We start from the raw sequence: 16,151 nt of genomic DNA on the forward strand, positions 1-16,151 counted from the left end.
GTTTTTGCACCTCTCTTACAAAAAACACAGCTCTGTGATGAGGAACATATGCTAGCCTCTGATTTATCTCGAGCAAACGCTGTTTTTACCATCTAAATAATTACCCCAATAAATAACTCAGACATCCGTTGTCTCATGTTTCCCATGGGTCAAAATGTGCAAAATCACTACTCTGTTTTAGCTGTATGTCCATTTTTGTTATATTCATCTCACACTACATAATAGTGGCTGTGTCTTTTTTAAATAGCTGTTTCGCACCTCTACAATTACTCAAACCTAACTCAAGGACATCTGTCGTGTCCTCTTTTGAAACTAAATATCTGGTCAACTCTATACTTTCTATGCACCATTTGTTTTATTCACTATATAACATTAAAAACAGAAACCCCAATAATAATGGTTATGTCTTTTTTAAAATAGCTGTTGTCTCCTCATTTTTTAAACTAAATATCAGCTCAACTCTATTTAATATACAAATCACTACTATACTTTCTATGTACCATTTGTTTTATTCACTACATAACATTACAAACTGCATCATTACCTGGTCTTTATTTTTTTAGATTCATCTATCACGGGGGAGAACAACTGTGCGGGCTGAGGATTGAGGGAGGGGCTATGAGAACCTGAGGGGGGGTATCTATACTGTGTGTCACCTGATCAGGCGGCCTCATATTACATTTAGAGGTGCATTTGCAGTTTTCCTGACAAGCGCCTAGGCTGTGAAGCACAAGATTAGGGACACAAATCTGTTTCAATGAAAACACCAGCTTAAAATTAACCCTTAAATTCACATCTAATCTGCTGGAGTTCACGCTGAATAATATATTGTGCATCATGAAGATTATATTTAAATAAGATAAACTAGCCCCCAGCATGTGGCTATAGATGTGAATATGGTCAAACTGTGATGGTGCGCCTCAGAACGCACCATCTGTAGCCTACTTACAGGATGTAGCCAGAGGTGATCTGCAGCCAGTGCTTGGGAATCCATATCCACGTTAAAAAATTACACATAATAACACATAAAGGCAGCTCATGAGCCAAGACAAAAAACAAACACCCTGCAGACATCTCCATTAATCCTGTTACGCAGCAGGTAAAGTCAGTCCAACCTCACTGTGGCTGCTGTCACTGTTAAGTTACAGTTTCTTCAAACGAACAAGTTTCACACAGACATAACTTTGTTACTACTGTGGAGATATACTATGTTGTGTTTGTTTTTGTATTTTATGGTGGTTTGATCAGCTTCGAAAGCAGCTGTAGGTGGAGATAAAGTAGACGAGACATCCACTGGCTGTGTGCTCTGGCGGACCACAGTCAGTTTCACCACAAATGCAGTTATTGTATTATACGCTGCCATGCACAAAATCTGGTCAGTGATACAAGTGGATTACTAAGTGTGCAGTACTTCTACATAGGTAGTTGTGCATGGAAGTGCACTGCATCTTTGGTCACCAAAACTGCAAAACACCGTTGAGCATGCTCATATTCACCTTGTTCCTGGAGTTTAGAGATGGGTTTAGCACTGTGTCCTGTTGCAGGAAAACATAGCCCTGTAAGATCATGTGCACCAGATGTCAGGCTTGAGTGTTTCCAGATAAGTGAGAAAATATCTATCCACATTATTGTCATTGTTTGCTAGCGGAAAAGACAAAGCAAAGGTCACCTGAACACCTGCTGTGTTTGTTTTTGTTACAAAGAACATAAATGCCACCTCCCCACCTACTGGGCTACTTTACATAGTGAAACTTTTGATACCACCAAGATGTACACAGCTTGTAGAACAAGAGCGCAAAGAAACTCTGGTTAGAAATGTGCAGACATAATCTGTTTGTTTGATAAATGTAACTAAATGCATTTGTAAAATGCATTTTAAAGGGGAGTTAAGCCAAAAAAAGCAAAAGACAAGTTGTATTTTGCTGGCCTTGTAATTGTCAGTTTGAGATATTCACAGGAGAATTATTTTCCAAAACAGAAACAGTCAAGCACCTTGGTATGTGGCAAAGTGTAGGAGTCACCCACTCATAAGCAACAGCAAAAAATAAAAGAAAAATGTTTTGATACTGGTTAGGTTTACAGCCCACAAAAACTCTAATTATCATGTCATATGTGAAACTGTGGTAAAATAATTACTTTGTAGCTATACTTGTACAATATCAAGACAAGTATGTATATTGATATTTGTTCTGACATTTGTACATATTGTAGTAAGTATTTTACCACCTATATCACCTATACTTAAATAAGGAGGAGAATTACATTTTAATAGTTGAAATATTAACTGCAGTGTACAGTATTATTGTTAGGCTAACATTAGGCTAAGCCTGGGAAGAAGGATGTTTCTATATCTAGATATAGTCATAATACTGAGGAAAAAATACTGTAGTTTTGGAATCTTATCTGCTCATCAACATTGTGAGAGTAGAACTTAAATGAGCTTTTACGTCCTGATATATCATCTATCAAGCATTCAGACAAAAGCTTTACTGGGGTTTATTGAGCAACATACAGAGCAAACAGTAGAGTGAGTTATTCATTACACATAAATCATGTGATTTTTTTTTTATTGTTTTGCTCAACTTTTTTTAAAAGTATACATGAGTAATTCCAGCTGAGTTAATGACCTTTATCTTTTTGCTGTCTTGCTACAGTGCAACTACAGAGTATGCAGGCTGTAAGATAAAGCAGTCACTTGTTTTTTACTGTCATTACAGTGTAGTTACATGGTTTGGCCAGAACCTGTTGGTGACAGTACAATACCCACATGGCAAAGAACCAAAAATGTGGGGTAAAGTGTTTTCGGACTGTGGTAGAAAGTCTGAGTACCCGGAGAAAACCCACACAGGCACGAGGAGAACATGCAAACTCGTACAGAAAGGCCCAGGTCAGCTGTGAGTTCGGAACCTGGTGACAGTGCTAACAACTGTACCACCGTGTTGCCCTTATAAGTGTGTTGGATAGAGACTGTGTGATTTACGGACTGTAATCTAAAATGTTAACGCTGTTTTGATGTGTTTAAATCTAGTTAATGACACAGAGGAAGTGGGGCCACTGCAGAGAGTCGACATCAGCAACCCTGATACCACCGAATGGATCCTGCGCGACTTGGAGCCCGTGAGCAAATACAAATTCTACCTGCGCTCCTGCACCATGGTGGGCTGCGGCCCTGTTGTCAGCGAGGAGTGCACCACCATCCTAGAAACCAGTGAGTGACGGAGGGTCCAGAAATCAATTTACTAGGTTGTGTATGTCTAGATAAGCTTTCGGGTGTTTGGGTGGCTGGGTGAGTGTGTTGCTCTCTGGAGGAGACAACAAGAACACAGACAAGCTTTGAGGTGCAGAATTGGTTTGGCAGAATTCAGGCAAAGCGAAGTAGGTGATAAATCCATTTTACTATTTCAAAATGGCATTGAACGAGCACAATATGATATATTCCTGGGCAGCCAAGCTTTTCATATCTCCATGTAAGTAATTTTTGTGGATAAACAATTTCATATGGCTGTAGTGGAGGTTTTCATTTGTCACTGTCATGAAAGAGCAAGTGCTTATTGATTGGACAGAGAGCACAAACTATGAAACAATCAGCTAAAAAACAAAATTGCTTTGAGCAGGAGGGAAAATGAAGGTTCTGATACTGAACTGGGTAATCATGGAAGAGTTGGTGGGTAAGTAATCATAATGAGCCGGCTTGTAGCATGTAATCTTTTCTTTTCAATTATATATCATTTGTTGAGAACTGCACACTTCAGCTGGCTCAAATTCAAGCCAATCTTCAGTGAGATTACGGGCGGCGGTATGAATGATTGCACAGGAAATGAAACAGGAAACTGTATCTGGATTCACCTCAGTATCAGTAAAATGGACTGCAGTAACAGATGCTGTCAGCATAAATAATTGGGTGGTGCATTTAATTCGGATGCACCCCAAAGAAATTTGGTATGTTTTTGCTATGCAAAAAAAAAAAAAAAGCTCATTTTAATATTGAAACAGTGCAGGTGTTGAATATGTGAGCGATTACTTGGTGTTTACTGAAAGAATCCTTACAGTCACAAAAAGAAACTTGATCTTGGGGGTTGTTTATTTGCATATAGAAAAGCCAACCAAAATGATTAAAGGGATTTTTTTAATGTGCTGAATGGCTGTGTTGTAGGGCTATTACGTGCATGTGAGGCTTAAGATTTGAGCATGAAAGTTATTCATGGTAGCTCTGCAGTCACCATGTGTTTATATGTCAGTGTCTTTTCCCTTAATTGTCCTCTGCTCACTAAAAGCGCTTTGCTTTGAACATTATCGTTGATTGTACACTGTGTGTTGTGTGTATTGTGCAATGTGGAAACGTCTACTTAGCAATGCAACGCTTGTCCCCTCTGTCTTTTTCTGTCCTTCTTTTCTTGTTCTCCTGCAGCTTCCACTTTGGCTTCCGCTGTTGGCCTCAGTATGTAGATCTGTCTTTATGTAGACATGTCAGCCTGCGTACACATACTGTACACTCTCCAACTGCGACAGCAGACTTATTAATTCTTCCTTCTAAATTTGGAAATGTTGGTGTGACATGTTTAACTGTGATAATAGTTTTTTAGGTAGCAAGTGCATGATTAGATTTAGACGTGGACAGGTGTGGATGCTTTAAGCCTGAATCAGGTTTCAAGTTGCAAACAGTTCAACACATTCTATTTTTCCTGTGCAGAATTCAAATGTGCTAAACACTGTGCTCCTCTGGAGAGAATCGACCTTGTCTGCTGTTTGCCCTTGTCATCAGCAGAGAGCACTCTGATGCCACCTTGCATTAGAAAAATGTCAACTTCTTTGGAGAAAAAATGTGTGGCTTCCTCTCTAACAGTAATGTTAATGAGTAACCTAATTATAAATTCATGTTAATCTCGGCTCATTAGTGGCTGTAAACGAATATTGACTTTTATCCTAGCAACAGCCGACTCAGTGCAACATGTCTACTTCAAGCTGAGGAAATAAATGATGCTTTAATAGCCAAACCCAGGAAGAAGATCAGACATGCCACGCATCCAGCCTTCTTTTTAATGATGTGCAAAAGAAAAATTAACTCACTTTTAGAAAGCAAGATCATGTCAAATTAAAAGATCCTTTGCCTTGTGTATAAACAAATGTAAAATGTAGTTTTTCCTAGATGTTGTTTTACTGCGGTAGTTACTAATTATAGAGTTTAGTGGAAAAGAGCATGTGTGCTAACAGTAGAGTGTAGTGCCCCAGGCTCTATCCCAGTTGATAACCACAAGGTCTGTCTTTCTTTTCAGGCAAGTCAGCTTCCCCCTCACCTCCAAGCACTCCAAAGCTCCCAGTGACCAAACCCACTCGTTCCACCATAGGTAGAGGTGCAGCTCATTCTGACATAACAAGCATCAACCCGCACAGGCAGACAAAAGCTTTAAATACATGTGGAAAAACACAAATGCAACACATGTTTGTGTTTAATCTTATCATTTTGCAGTTGCTAGGGTTGCTAGGTGATATGATAAGTGCAGGAAACATTTGTTTGGCTGTTTGTTCAAAGTCAAATGATACCATAAAAATAAAGATGTAAAATGTCTCTATAATGTCCAGGCAAATTAGCTATTTTAGGTATTTTACCTTGATAGTTTATGTTCTTTCTAATGGTAACAAGAATTGAAATATAAGATAACAGCTCAATTTTATTGTATGCTAATGAAAAAGCTGCTTTTAATTTCTCTGCTGTACCACAGGGAAATCTGGGATACTAACTATAGAGTGCAGTCACTAGAACAAGACAAATACGTTCTGTGTAATTGTCAGTGATTGATTTGTTGGGCCCTGGACCCCCTGCACACAGCTGCGTATTGACCCAGCAGCCACCTGACATTTCCATATAATCTTCAACTGGGTAAACAGCAAAACGGCTTTGGGGCAAGAAGTTGTCTGGGGCAGCATCTGAGCTGAGAGAAAACAGTGAGGAGAAATGTCCTCTTGTGCCATGCTGGGGAGGTGTGAGCTCATACAGGGATGATGATATTTACAGGACACTGAGATAAGTGGATAAGTGGAAGCTGGTGAAAGCTCCTATATCAGAATGTTTTCTGGCCTCTCCTTATGAAAAAGCCTCCTGACTTTGAAGGGGCTTCTTCCAGGGCATCGGCTCCCTGCTGGGTGAGCAGCTGCTGTCTGCTGCATTTAATAGCAAGCTGAGGAGCGTGGTGACAAAACACGGCAGCCAGCCTTGGGATATTTTTAGTTCAGGGGCCTATGTCAGTCGAAGTCACTGTGCAGTTCCGCTGATTGGAATTACCATAGTTGTAGACTAATCCATCAACATTAGTCAGTGTCATTTGCAGTGGTTGAGATAGGCAGCACAGACGCAGGTGTCCTTGTGTGCTGAATTATCACCTGAGCAAATAATGCACCTGAGCTGGAGAACCAGCCCAAGATTTGCATGTTTGCCATGGGGAAATGAAGTGGATTGTGCTTTGTTGACTACTTCAGACAGCTGCTGTCAAAGCATACTTTTCCATACTAATGATGCACATCATTCACTACATTATTAGATGCTTTCTTCTGTTGAAAATCAAAAGGCTACATTACAGGTCTGAGTTAGATGGAGCTTTGAATTGCTTTTAGAGTATAATAAGAGCTGCAGCCACCACTGAGTTCATGTCCTCTGTGTTGTTTTTGTAAATTAAATTATACATTGTGGGCTTGAAAGATTTGTTGGAACTTAGGATTTTCATTAAACCTTTGAGCTGATTCAATTCTCTGATTAGTTGATTGACAGAAAAAACTTGATAACTGATTAATCATCCTTTAATCATTTAATGAAAGTCACTTGTCAAGCAAAAATATTAGGATACTAAGATGTGATGTTTTGTTTCTTTTATATCATTCTAAATTATAATTAATTTGTGTTTTGGGCTATTAGTTGAGACATGTGTAGACCATATATGTAGGCGATGGCCTCACTGTTTCCTGATTTTTTTTAAAGTAAAATATTAATTGATCAAAAAATAATTGTATAATAAGGACTGTATAATAATATAATACTAAGGACTGTATAATAATAAAAGCAATTGTTAGTTAAAGTCAACTATATAATATATAATGATATATAATGCATAATGTAATAAGGTTAAATTCATATTTTTCCAACGGAATTATAGCATGGCAGTATTAAGAAGGCATTTTGATCAACATGTAGGAAAATAATCATGGAATCAAGGAAATAGAACTGAACAGTAGAACTTCTAAATAAAATGAGAAAAAAAATAATCAGAATATTTTCATATAGTTTTTGTTTATTTTATCCTGGCTAGTAAAGATTTTGTGGGGGTATTTCTAAATCCTGGCTATGGGTTGGATAACTATAATAATGATGTGTGGATATATATGAGAGAGTCACATTAATTTCACTGTACACGAGTATAATGACAATATGATTTAGAAAAAAGTAAACTACTGTTGACCAATGTGAGTGTAATATGACAGTGTAGCAATCTAAGAATTCTATGTAACATACAAAAATGATCACATGACTTCCTTAAGGTCTCAGTAGATGTTCATTTAGCTTTCCAGGCTCCACCTGTGATTCCATTTCTATATGCACATTACCCTTGTGTGTGTGCTGGTGAGAGAGTCTCCTCTGTCAATGTAATTGATGCCTCTTGGAGGTTGTGTTAGGAAACAGAAGTGCACACTCTTCTTTTTTCATATAAAGTGAAGAGCTACATCCTTCATCGCCTAATGACGACACTCCTAAACCCTCCGTGATGGCTTTGATCTGCTTGGTACATAACCAACTCTCCTTTGCCAATTCTGCCTTTTTCTCATCTTGTCTTTTCTCCATCAGTCCCAGCCCTGTGCAGTGTTAGCTCAGCTGTTAGTGACAGCTTGGCAAATATCAGCTGGATAACTGGAAGAGAGCACTTCAAGTTTTATATCACATATATGAACAACCATAAGCCTGTACAGGTCCTTTTCTCTGCTGGTTCTGGACAATGTTAGAATGATTTAAGTAGATTCTGTAGGTGAAACATTTCATGACATCACCTGTGGTCCTTCATATCTACAGTAGATTCAGTAGTTGTGTGTTATCGGGTGATGGTCACTGGAAGATATCAGAGGCCTTAAGCACCTCTAAGACTTTCCACATCATTGACAGACTTAAACCTGGGACTGAGTACACCGTGCACCTCTTTTCTAACAACTGGGTTGATAATTCTAGTATATTTGAAGATGTTATCAGGACCAAGGCCACAGATGAGGAGGGAAACCAAAATAGCTCCAATTAAAACAAAAAAGCAGCTGAACTAATTGACCTCTTATTGAACAGAATGCACATGCACCCAGCGCAACCTTGAGAAGTGACTCAAGCCGCGATGTGTGGTCCTTCATGGTGTCACTGGGTTCTAATTTAGCTGCGTGTACTCGCTGAGAGGAATTACATTTGTACAGCGTTCAGTACTTGATTAATTAGACAAGCAGGATTAGCTGTTTAATATTAATATTGGACTCTTTCCATCAGCAGCTCGCCCTGTCACCTCCTGCCACTGCATCAGCTAGGCTTCGTCGATGTAAACATTCAATCAAGTGTCCTGATGAAAAGGCCAGGATGTGTCAAAGTCACCGGGTATTGTTCTCCTCAGGTCTGGCTAGCATCCATGGAGGAATATCCACCCAGGGCTGGTTTATCGGCCTGATGTGCACCATTGCTCTCCTCACACTCATTGTTTTGATCGCCTGCTTTGTCAACAGGAATAAAGGAGGGAAGTATTCAGGTAGGTGCTCACTTACAAGCACAAACACATCGCCTTGTTTAAATACTTACTGCTGTTTGGATCATCATTATATTTCCATTTCACTGTTTGCTGTTATAAAATACATTTATAAATCATCCTTGAAGCCAATGTGGGAACATGTAAGCTTATACGTTTTTTTTTTCCAGGCCTTAAAATACTTTGAATGCAAATGTATACATAAAATATGCTTGCTTATTGATAGGAAAATGTGGATTTCTAGAGTAGGTCCAACATTTGAATGTTACATTATTTAGACACGCAGCTTTTTCCATCAACAATCCAAACAAAGTGCAGCCCACAGCGAGACAAAATGCAAATGCTGCCCATGGAGTGGCTGCGCGAGGACTGATGACATAAGCTCTGTGGTATCTCAATGTTATTCCTCCTGTTGGGGACGTGAAAGTCCTTATCGGCTTTATTATTCACAGCTAATAGCCATCAGGTTGTCGTCTGGGCAGCGACTGCTTCACTCGTCAGCAGAAAAAAGAACGACATGCAGCTCTGTCCTTTGTTTTCTCATTAAGTTCTCATTATCACCCATAGCTCCAACGACCTCTTCTTTTGACAGAGACGTGGTGTTTCTGATACACCACATATAGGAATATACATTTTAATTCATACAGTATCAAAACAACATTTATATAAAACTATATTTTATGAAAGACAGCTTTATTTATTTTAATAAAGAATTACATTTCTATTTCGAAAATAGATTTATTGGAAATTTTGCAATCTTTTCTAAGGCTTGCACTCGTCTTTCATTCAGTGAGTAAATGCAGGGAATAAGGGACTGACACTCTTAAGTTATTCCAACAACGTTACCAGTCAGGGGACACAGTGATCTTCATTGGCAGCCTTCTCTTAAGGAAATCACTGATATCTCCTATTCATTTTGTGAGCAGTAAAAGAAAAAGAAGACCTTCACCCAGATGTGGAGTCCCAAGGCATGAATGATGACACATTTTGTGAGTACAGGTAAGTGTAACACTCTGAGCACTATTTCACCACCTCACTGCAACTCATGTGCAATGATGTGAGAATCCCTCCTGCTAGCAGTCATTTCCACCTTCTGTCAGTAATTCTCTTTGCATTTCTCCTGTCACTGAAAAAAGACAACCCGGCGTGCACGAGGTTCACGTGGAGTCTCACTTCTGTTCAAGAGATTTGATGGACTGAGTAACTGAAAAGTATGTGATAAACAGCAGTAGTATCCCCAAACTGTTTACGCATCAGTGTTGTCGGGGTGGTACTGTAGATTCCCTTTATAGGACTGAGATCTTAGATATGGTTTTATGGTGGTGTTTGTGATAGAGCCACAGTGCCGATCAGATGTTGCCATTTCCTGTCCGGATGGAGCTAAACGCAGGCTGCCCAACACACAGCAGGAGGCTAAAACCAATTAGTGTAATTGAAAGCAGCTCATCTCCAGGACAGTAATATCTGGGCACGTTTCATTAATCCTTTAGTGGTCCAATTCATAACAGTCTACTGCAGTATGAGTCCCAGTGTAATTCTCCAGTCAGTGGGATCTGTGCAGCACAACAAGTGCTGATGTGATGAAGTCAAAAGCAGCTCAGTGTGACAGGATTTAAACTTGGTCATGTTGACTCCAGGAGCCGGCTGCACCATCTATTCATAATCCTGTCACTAGGTTTCTGTGGAAAATTCTTCAAAGTTTATTGTAACAACTAGCTACTTTCAGACTAGTGATTTATCATGTTTGGTTGCATCAATAATATCAAAGAAATGTCTGTTTAAGACAAGTAATGTGTAAACCTGTTGCTAGGAAACATCTGTTACCCAAACCAATATACAATATATACTGTAAAGAGGAAGTCCCTTTAGCATGTAATCTAACTCCCAAATATAACAGGCTTAGGGGGGTCAAACTGAGTCTGGCTTTCTTGCCAAGAGTTAGATGAGAAAATCAATCCCACACTCATGATTGTATGGTAAATATAAAGCTGCCTCCAGCAGCCAGTTAGCATAAAGACTGGAAATGTAGGGAACAGCTATTATTTCTTGGCTGGGATCTGTTCTGATGGCCTGTAAACCTCAGTGTTAATGAGACTCAAGGAAGTATTTGCTTCCAACCAAGAAGCAGCCTGGCACACAACCATCTGTAAAACCACAGTGCTGTTTTTACAAATCTTTTCAGTTTATATGCAAAGCTAAGACAGTAGGCTTCATTTTGGCCATACATATATCAGAGTGGTATCAGTCCTCATTTTTTTTCTATATGCATGCATACTGTAGAGGTAAAATGTGTGGTTGGGAATTAGCACCATTGTAGTGTCCCTTAATAAGAAGATGAGAAGACTTGGTTTCACTGACAGGACACAGGCTACGGTGGGCTGTAGCCAGCATCCAAACAATAAAACATAACCATGCTGTTAGCCATGAATTAACCTCCATTTAAAGCTCTCCCAAAGCACTCCCCGAACTAGCATTAAAAACAACAAACTCTCTAACCACAGGCACACTTTCCAACCCTAATCACTGCCAGGTAGCTGAAAGTAGCTGACAGCCGTCACTGCATCTAAGCTAACATATTTACTGACAGCCTCAAAAAAACAGCAGCCAAGCTTAACATTTTTATCTTTTTTTACCCTTAGCTTTCTCAGTGAACAGTAATTCCTAAACTGTCACCTTTTCTGTTTCACTATCAATTTAGATTTAACCGACACCACCAGTCAACACTTTCCCACTGAACTGAATGAGAAAGTGTGTCCAGACTCTTGACTGGTAGCATAAATTGATATTATGTAGTTATTTATTCTGATGTTTTGTAAATTGAAGCATTGTGTGCTGTTTTTTTTTTTATTTTAATTTCAAATATTCATAGTTTACATCATTATTAAACTGAATTTTATCAGGAGTTGGGCCAGATGTGTTGACCATTTTCCAGGTTTACAAGCTAACATTATCTTTGTCTGTTACACTGTTTGTGTGGTGCAGCCGATTTAAATTTAGTGATGTGCAAATCTCATTAGTAAACACTTAGTTATGACTAGGCTAAGTTTGGTGTTGTCAAAGGCTCTAGTGTCACCAGGAATGTAAAAAGTTGCCTGTTTATGAACCTAATCATATAAAAGCATTAAATATTTAATAGTCTTGTACTCAAAACGCATTACTAGACCACTGCATGCACAGACTCATCAGCGCAACTTTAATGTCCCCTTCAATATTTCATTTCATTACCAGTGATTACTTTGTCATGTGCATTGATGCAAGTAATGTGTAATTGTCTCATCATGCGCATCTGTGTAATTATTTCCCATTGGTCAGCCGATGGTAAACAGTACTGCCAATTAAAGCAGCTCATTGTAGAGACAGCTCTAGCTCCATCCTCCTGTCCTTTCCAGTAAGCCATAGAGTGAAGTCATGGGTGAAATGAGGTAATTCTATATCCACCATACTCTCTTGCAGTGACAACGACGAGAAGCCACTCAAGGGCAGCCAGCACTCACTAAACAAGGAGATCAAAGCAGGGGACAGCGGGGACAGCCTGGTGGACTACGGCGATGAGGAAGCTCAGTTCAACGAGGATGGATCCTTTATTGGCGAGTACGCTGGGCGAAAGGAGAAAAGGATGTCGGGTGAGATCAAAGCCACCGTTCAGGTGCCGGCATGAGGAGCAGAACCGCTATCCATCCTCCCCCGAACACCCTTTTCATTAAACCTGCTGAGAGGAACAAATGAAAGAGGAAACAGACATTATCCATGCCGAGCACAAGTTCTGTGTCAAATGTAATGCGTCATTGCCAACTTCTCACTGCCATCCTTGTTTTATAAAGCTCTGTTTTGTCAAGTTGCAACAGAATGACCATTACTAAATCTTGTGTATATATAGTGTATATTCCTTTTTTATAATAATTATTACACAAAACATTTAGAGAGCTTTGATTTTCTTGTGTTATTTCCATTACAGCTCCTGTTCTGTAAAAATAAAAAAATTCACTCCATTTCACATCATTATAAGCAGCTTTGCCTCTGATGCCATCTTGTAACAGACCACAGATAAATGGGGATATCAAACTGATATTTGTCCACTGGAGCAAACATTACTGACCTTTTATATTTGAAGTGGATTTATTAAATTTGATGTAAGATGTGTATAAAGGTTGCTTATTAACTTATTTTTTCCAGTGGTTTTATACCTGACAAAATAACAATGATATTTACATATCATTACACATCATAAACACTGATTCTTGAGTCACAAACCCAGTAGGGCTTGGGCATATCTTCTGGTCTGTCCCATGCCAGTGTTTGGCCACTGTAGAGGGCGCTGTTTCGTGCCCAGCCACTGCATCATGAGCCACAAAAACTTGCATAAATCTCCCTGTGATGTTAGAAGGAAATATAATTAGTTATTATGCCTTCTTTCAAAGTATTCTGATCCACAGAACAGAACTGCCATAATAGACGTGTAAGAGGTTATCAAAAAAAAGAAAGTAATCCATTACAGGTATACATTTACCTCATTATAATTAAACCTGTAGGGTAAATCAGTAATTCACGTTTTCATCCAAAATTTCAGGTTTTTCAAAGTTTATACTACAAGTACAATTAGTGTTGAATCCAGTTTATAGACAGTTTATTGTCCTCCTAAAAAGGTTTTAGTTATACAAATAAACACAGTTTTGAGTTAAATTGTTGAGCTAAACTGTAGGCACATAGTTTTGAGAGTTAGATGAAGAGAATAATACACTCTCTTATGTGTATACTAGTGTGAAACAGCCATTTAGCTTAGCTTAGCATGAAGACTAAAAAGGAAACAGCTAGCTTGTAACAGAATCTACCTAACAGCATCTCTGAAGTTCACTAATCATATAGAAAATGTTACTGTATATTTTGTTTGTTTAATTAGTGTGTCTGTTTTAATTAGTAATCTTTAGAGGTGCACGTAGGTAGACTCTGTTAGCCCTGGACAGACCTAGTTCCTTCCCATGTGTGGGTCAGCCTTGGTGGTTTGAGCCCCGGCTTCTTTAGTCCACATGTTGAAGTGTCCTTGAGCAAGACACTGAACCCCTAGCTGCTCTTGGACATGTGTGAGTAGGTGAATGGGAAATGGCATAAAGTACTTTGAGTGTGCTTCAATGTGTAGAAGAGGGCTATATAAGACTATTTACCCCGGTTTTGCCTCTTCATGTTAAGCTAAACTAACTAGCTGCTAGTGGTAGCTTCATATTCAGTGTACCGACCGGAGAGTGGTATATTATCTATCATTCATCTAACTCTCAGCAAAACAAACTAATCCTTTACAGTGGTATTTTAGCATTTAGCACTGATTTTGGGGGGTTTGTGCCTGCTGTATACATACTTCAAATTGAATGGTCAAAGCCGGGGGGTTTGTGCCTACATACTTCAAATTGAATGGTCAAAGCAGCAGACACCAAGATATCCTGATGGACAGGATATCTTGACCTGACTTAGACCAGGTCAGGCTCCAAAAACACTGACTCAGAGATTTTTCATAATTCACCTTTCTTCAGAAACACCCACTTCTGTCAAATTCCATGCACCCAGTTTGTAATGCAGACTTTCTGTTATAAATGTGTAGTCTCTGTGTGCAAGTTGTGATAACCGTGGTGAAATCACTAGGACATCATCAGGGTTATTTAACAAACCTCCTCCAGAGCCACAGAAGACATTATACAGCTGTAAAATATAATTGGTTGAGTAGTACTCTTCATCAGTAAACTGTTTATGAAGTTGGTGGTGTGTCCCTTTAAGCAGAAAATGCATAGTACCTGTAATGGATTATAGACTTTGTGTAATCAGATTACAGTTATCTGGTTGAATGATATTTGACACCCACCAACCCTGCTGAGGTCCAGTATACTCTGTCAACAGTGTTACTCTGTTACCTTGTATATACTGCCATTCACCACACAGGCATGTTCATCATTAACATTAGCACCATGATCACAACAGCTGGAATGTTTTGTAAAAGTTCAGCCATGCATGTTAAGAATATTAAATTGGTGGGTTTTGATGTTATTAAATTGCTTTACTTTCCTACAACCTAGTAATGGTCTGACTGCCTGTTTAGTCACTGACAGAACATTAGTTATGTTTTCCATACCTGCAGTATAGCACTGTATGGCCTGCACAGATGAATACATGATTGAATGAATTTCTGGATTTTCTTCCAGCCAGCAGCAAAAATATAACTGGAGAGAATGCAGCACCTGGAAAAATATCGTCAGTCACGTGGAATAAAAGGGAAGATGTTTGACAAATTGTTCCCATTTGCAGTATGACTTTAACAAATGTCACTCAAGGGTCAAGTCTCTGTCTGAGTTGACAGTCTTGTTTGATTACATTGGCTGCAGGAGAGAATGATGAGAAATCAAAGGAGTGGGCTCAGACAGGCACTGGATCGAGGAGCAAGAGCTGTAATCATGTCTGATGGTTGACAGGAGGGAGTGGGAAGTGTCACTGTGAGGGCTCTCACTGCGTGGGTCACTTCTGTCTCAGACACCCGCTCATCACTCAGCCAGGTTTGGCACTGTTGCTACAGTTAGATGTTTCAGCTTTTACATATATGACCTTCAGGTGGTGATAATGGACCCTCTGGTAGCCATGCTTTAGATCCTCAAGCTTGCTGGCAGCAAAGTGAGTATTTGGATGTGGTCCTACACATGCAATCAGTGTTGGAGACGCTTAATTCCACAACATAACAATTACTGCTCTCTGGAGAGAAGCTCAGCTAGAGACAGTTTGGACAACTAAATCTTCTTAGAGACAATACTTTGCCAAAGGCAATAGGATACAAAAATATTAAAGGATTTCATCAAGTCTGTCTTACAATTTACAACACTCACATGATGTACACTGAAAAGTTTTTGATCTGTCATAATTCTTTTTGTCCATACTGTCTGTGAAATTATAATTTCCTGGCTCAACCTGAGGTGAGGGACAGTATTTACAGTGCTTATTCTCTGTTAAATTGTATTCTAAAGTTCAGCTGAATGAGGCTCAAACAGTCTTAAAGCTACTATCTCAAACCTTTTGGAAACGTGACCAATAACATTCACAGGCAAGTAAGACAGAGTTTACAAAACAGCTTTTCTACTCAATTAATACTTTTGATGATTAGAGTTCTCACTGTTGTGGTGTTTTCACCATGCGCAAAGCTAATCTTAAAGTGTCTGCAAAGACACAATTAGACATGCACAGGACACTGTGAAATGAGGCATCCTTAGGAGTTGAAATGTTTCAACCTGAGTGAAAAAGTTGCACATATCTGGGGGTGTTATGAATCCATTGCATAATCATACACAGAAGACCAGCTGAAGGGAAATAAAAAGAAGTGGTGAGTTTTGAGCTCAGTCAGAGGCTAAGCTGAACCCATCCGTGAAA

At 39.2% G+C, this 16,151-nt stretch overlaps 1 protein-coding gene across 9 annotated transcripts in view; it reads left to right on the top strand.

Annotated features, from left to right (window-relative positions):
* chl1b (cell adhesion molecule L1-like b) overlaps positions 1-12,758 on the top strand; it is a 91,711-nt gene extending 78,953 nt beyond the window's left edge. For 8 of the 9 annotated variants that reach the window (XM_020592696.1, XM_020592697.1, XM_020592690.1 and 5 more), the window contains 6 exons: positions 3,029-3,208; positions 4,409-4,438; positions 5,274-5,345; positions 8,628-8,759; positions 9,683-9,755; positions 12,210-12,758. In XM_020592696.1, coding sequence (XP_020448352.1) covers positions 3,029-3,208; positions 4,409-4,438; positions 5,274-5,345; positions 8,628-8,759; positions 9,683-9,755; positions 12,210-12,414 — 692 coding nt within the window. In that variant the 3' untranslated portion in view covers positions 12,415-12,758. The remainder of the gene's footprint in view (positions 1-3,028; positions 3,209-4,408; positions 4,439-5,273; positions 5,346-8,627; positions 8,760-9,682; positions 9,756-12,209) is intronic. The other variant, XM_020592699.1, reaches the window with a different exon arrangement.
* The last annotated feature ends 3,393 nt before the right edge of the window (positions 12,759-16,151 follow it).

The sequence above is a fragment of the Monopterus albus genome, unplaced genomic scaffold (genome assembly GCF_001952655.1).
Source record: "Monopterus albus unplaced genomic scaffold, M_albus_1.0 scaffold18.1, whole genome shotgun sequence".
Taxonomy (NCBI): domain Eukaryota; kingdom Metazoa; phylum Chordata; class Actinopteri; order Synbranchiformes; family Synbranchidae; genus Monopterus; species Monopterus albus.